Source organism: Belonocnema kinseyi, chromosome 10, assembly GCF_010883055.1.
Source record: "Belonocnema kinseyi isolate 2016_QV_RU_SX_M_011 chromosome 10, B_treatae_v1, whole genome shotgun sequence".
Lineage (NCBI taxonomy): Eukaryota > Metazoa > Arthropoda > Insecta > Hymenoptera > Cynipidae > Belonocnema > Belonocnema kinseyi.
In genome coordinates, this window is record NC_046666.1 from 530,966 (window position 1) to 536,112 (window position 5,147).

Here is a 5,147-nt window from a genome sequence, read left to right on the forward strand (position 1 = left end):
GTTTTTTAGTGGTTTACTACTTTTGACTACTTTGCTGGTTTCTCAAAAGTGGGCCACGAAAGTGGGTCGTGTTTTTTTCTCCCTGTCAGTCCTCTGCCCCGAGACAGTAATTGTTTCGAAAAAAGGCGAGAATTTCTGAGACCGTTTCGGCTGCAAAGAGAATATATGAATTCCATCTGGTTCGTGTTTTAGGTTAGGCGCGAAGCAAACTGACAGGTCGGTTGGTCGGTCCTCGGTCGGCAGGTCGATAACTCACCAGCGAGCACGTTCACATTTTAGACCCCATTTCCACTCGTCGTTTCGACGTCTCGATAACGCACGCACGCAAGAAAAGAAAGAAAGAAAGAAAGCAAGCGTCCGCGGGCGAGAAACTGGCGTTAAAAATTCGATCAATCAATCTTAAAGTTCACGACCCCGGGGCTCGCTTGATTGCTGGGTTTTAACTTTGATCTGTGATTATTCGATAGGAGTGAATTAAGTTGAAGTGCCGGTTATTTCTTGCTTTTGTGCTCAACTGGAGCTAAAGCAAGGAACATCGATCTCGACCTAACCTTGAAAATTATGATATCGCGATCGCGACATCAGGACTGTCCACTCCTCTGAAGCTTTTCGTCGAATCCTCTGGAAATTCCTTCGCAGAAGAGACGGTGACCTGTCAGGACTGGCGAGATGGCCACTCCTTCTACCCCGGGTAAGTATCTAAAATTGTAATTTAATAACTCAGCTCCTCTTTGCTTCTCTCCTCACTAATTTCCGTCAAGCATTCGATCATTGGCGATTGACCTCATTATTGATATTTTGACACTTCTTGATCTGTCACAAGTCACGTATGTGATGGGGCCGTCACTCTTCTCCCATAATCACAGATTTAAAGACAATGCTTATTTTTTTAAATGAGTCGAGTTTTAGAAAAAAAACGTGTCTAATCTTTCAGTTTTTTAGCAAAATCTATTCATGCGATGCAATACATATATGTGTGTGGTACGTGGTATTCGGATTAGTTCCAATTTCGAATTTAGAATATTTATCAGTAATGACTAACTGCAAGATGTGATATGATAATCGGATTACCACCTCCTTTTTCAACTAAATAAATATAAAATGGTCTATGAAATGGGCATTTTTATCGAGTGATTTGTGATTTTTTTGATTTTTTCTCACTGCAACAATAGTATATGTATAGGTCGTAGGGGAAGCCTCCCTACAGTGGATAATCATTGAATGAGACCTCTAATGAAAGAAAAAATATTTTTTTTTAATTTTAAATTATTAAATCTTAGTGTCTCACGTAATAATTAAATTAATTTTATTATATACATCCAGTCATCACAGAGTGTCATCTATTTTCCATTTTGTCACCTTTTGTCACCTTTTTTAGGAATTTGTCACCTTTTTCTCCTATTTTGGGGTTTCTCATCTTTTGTCATTTTTTTTTTTTTTTTTAATTTAAAAAGTAACATTTTGATAATAAGAATTCCTGAAAATAAAATCAAGAATCTAACGACAAAATTTGGACAAGCACCACAAAATGTTCCCATTGGAATCTGAAAAAAAGGAACACTTCTTTCCCCTCCCTTCCCCCTAAAAAATAAAAAACGAATAGAAAACTATTCATCTTTACTTTGGACAACAATAAAAAGGAGGAAAAAAATGCGAAAAAAAAGGTTAAAAAAAGGTCTTACTTTGGATTGTTTTCCTATTTAAATATCCTAAATTTTAAGTGACATTTTATTAAAAATTAAAACTTGCAGACCAGATAGAGTTTTTGTTACACTTTCCTAGTCGACGAATCTTGAACCAAATGATCGAATTTTCAAAAAAAAAAAAAGATTAAACTTGAATCAGGAAGAGTTGCATTTTCAAAGATAATTTTCAATTTTTAATTTGAAAATATGAATATTTTACAAGCCAGTTTAATTTTGAAACAAGGAAGCCGAATTTTCAACTAAAAATATGACTTTTTTAACAAATTAAGATTTTTACACCAACAGGATGGATTTTCTAACCAAAAAAATACAAGTGTTCAATAAATCAGTTGAAATTTTGATAAAAAAAAGATTACTTTTTAAAAAAATAGTTGAATTTAAATTAATTATGAAATAAAAATATAATTTTTTTAAAAATAAAAATAATTAATTTTCAATCAAAGAAGAGTCAAATGTGATCCAAAGAACATGAATTTTTAACAAAACAGTTGAGTTTTCAACCAAATAGTGGAAGTTTTAACCAAGAGATGAAATTTTAGCCAAAAAGTGATATTTTTTTAGCAAATAGTTGAATTTTCCACCCAAAAAGACGATTTTTTAATTAAAAGAGAATTTTCAAAACAAAAAGGATAATAGTTGAATTCAGATTAATTCTGAAAAAGAAATATAATACTTTTTTTGTTTGTGTTTTTGATAAAAAGAACTAACTTTCAATCGAAATAGATTTTTTGAACCAAGAGGTTAATTTTAAACAAAAAAAGATGTATTTTTAAGAACCTAGTTCAATTTTCAATAAAATAAATAAACTTTCAAACAATTTGTAGAATTTTTAACTAAAGACCGAAAATACAATAGTAGACTTCAATAAAAATTATTAACTTTCAAATTTAAAAGGTGAATTTTCAACAACTAAAAAAAAAAATTTTATACCAAAAGATAAATTTTCAACAAAAAAATATGAATTTTCTACAAAAGTATAAATTTTCGACCAAAAACGATGACTTTAAAAAAAAAAAAATCATTGAATTTTCACAAAAAGTTTTTTTTTAGTAACAGAGATTATTTCTTAAACAAAAATACAATACTAGACTTTTAAAATAAAAAGAATTGATTTTCAAGCAATAAAGATGAATGTTCAACCAACAAATATGAATTTTCAATTAAAAAATGAATTTTCTACCAAACAATATAATTTTTTGACCAAAAACGATTACTTTTTAACAAAAGACTTTCATTTTCAACAAAAATGATTAAATCTTTAACTAAATAGTAGAATTTGTAACCAAAAAGTGGAATTTTGAATAAAAAAAATTATTCATTAAAATTCCACTGCTTGGTTGAAAATTGAACGAATTTTGTCAAATTTTATTTGCTTTTCCGTTAAAGATTCATAATTTTAGTTGTAGGTTCATTTTTTTGGTTAAAAATATCAAATTAAACATTCTTTTTGTGGCAAAAAAGTTTTTTTTTAACTGCAAACTCAAATATTTTGTTAAAAAGGTCAACTGATTAATTGTAAATAAATTTTATTGTTATTTCATGTTCTCGTTTTTAAAATTAAATTGTTTTATAGATAATTAGGCTTTTTGTCTTGAAAATTCAACTTTTTTTGGTTTAAAAATTCAACAGTTTGGTTAAAAAATTACGTGTTTTGTTAAAAATTCGTCTTTTTTGGTAGAAAATCCATTTTTTGTGTCAAAATCAAATCATGTTGAAAATATATACTTTTTGGTCAAATCTAAGTGTTTTTTATTTTTAATAAAAATCTTGTTTACGACTTTTTCAAAAAAATGGTTGAATTTTCACAAATCTTATGTTTTTTAAGTAAAAGAGATTATTTCTTAAACAAAAATACAATAATAGACTTAAAAAAAAGGAATTAAATTAATTTTCTACCAAAAAATATGAATTTTCAATTTAAAAAATTACTTTTCTACCAAACAATATAATTTTTTGACCAAAAACGATTACTTTTTAACAAAAGACTTTAATTTTCAACAAAGATGGTTAAATCTTTATCTAAATCGTAGAATTTGTAACCAAAAAGTAGAATTTGCAAAAAAAAATGAATAATTAAAAATTCCACTCCTTCGTTGAAAGTTGAACAACATTTTTTTAATCTCATTTTTTTTCGTTGTAGATTTATAATTTTATTTGAAAGTACTTTTTTTGGTTAAAACATTAAATTAAAAACTCTTTTTGTTGTAAAAAAGGTTTTTTGAACTGCAAATTCAAATATTTTGTTAAAAAGTCAACTGTTTAATTTTAAATAAACTTTTTTGTTGTTATTTCATGTTCTCGTTTTCAAAATTAAGTTGTTTTATAGATAATTAGGCTTTTTGTCTTGAAAATTCAACTTTTTTTGGTTTAAAAATTCAACAGTTTGGTTAAAAAATTACGTGTTTTGTTAAAAATTCGTCTTTTTTGGTAGAAAATCCATTTTTTGTGTCAAAATCAAATCATGTTGAAAATATATACTTTTTGGTCAAATCTAAGTGTTTTTTATTTTTAATAAAAATCTTGTTTACGACTTTTTCAAAAAAATGGTTGAATTTTCACAAATCGTATGTTTTTTAAGTAAAAGAGATTATTTCTTAAACAAATATACAATAATAGACTTTTTAAATAAAAAGAATTAATTTTCAATCAAATAAAAGGAATTTTCAATAAAAAAAATGAATTTTTTACCAAACAATATAATTTTTTGACCAAAAACGATTACTTTTTAACAAAAGACTTTAATTTCTAATAAAATAGTTAAATCTTGAACTAAATATTAGAATTTTGAACCAAAAAAAATGATTCATTAAAAATTCCACTCCTTGGTTGAAAGTTGAACATTTTTTTGATTTAATTTTTTTTTAAGATTCATGATTTTAGTTGAAAGTTCGTTTTTTTGGTTAAAAAATTAAATTGAAAATTCTTTTTGTTGCAAAAAAAGGTTTTTTAAACTGCAAATCCAAAATTTCAAAATTTTCCAAAATCCAAATCCAAATTTTCAAGCCAAAAAGGCTTGAAAATTCAACAAATTGGTATAAAATTAAACTGTTTTGTAGAAAATTCGTTTTCGTTTTTATTGAAAATTCATGCTCAATGAAAAATTTATCTACTCCATTTTTGGTTAAAAATTCAACATTTTGGTTAAAAAATGCTTTTTTTGTTGTTGTTGAAAATTCGTCTTTTTTAGACAGAAAATCAAATTTTTTTGGGTCAAAATCAGGTCCTGTTAAAAATATATATTTTTTTGTCAAATCTAACTGTTTTTTATTTTAAATCAAAATTTGGTTGTGGAAATATCTATTACTATAAGATTTTTTGATAAAAATTAATCTTTTTTTGTTGAAAATTCAACAATTAGCTTAACATTATTTTTCTTTCTTGACTGAAAAATTTATCTTGGTAGAAAATTCATTTTTTGGTAGAAATTCCTTCTCTTTTTGG

General features: G+C 26.3%; 1 protein-coding gene across 7 annotated transcripts in view; it reads left to right on the top strand.

The window, feature by feature from the left end:
- The window catches only part of LOC117181578 (intersectin-1), a 133,286-nt gene continuing 128,139 nt past the window's right edge, over positions 1 to 5,147 (top strand). For all 7 annotated transcript variants that reach the window (XM_033374411.1, XM_033374413.1, XM_033374412.1 and 4 more), the window contains exon 1: positions 1 to 691. In XM_033374411.1, coding sequence (XP_033230302.1) covers positions 670 to 691 — 22 coding nt within the window. In that variant the 5' untranslated portion in view covers positions 1 to 669. The remainder of the gene's footprint in view (positions 692 to 5,147) is intronic.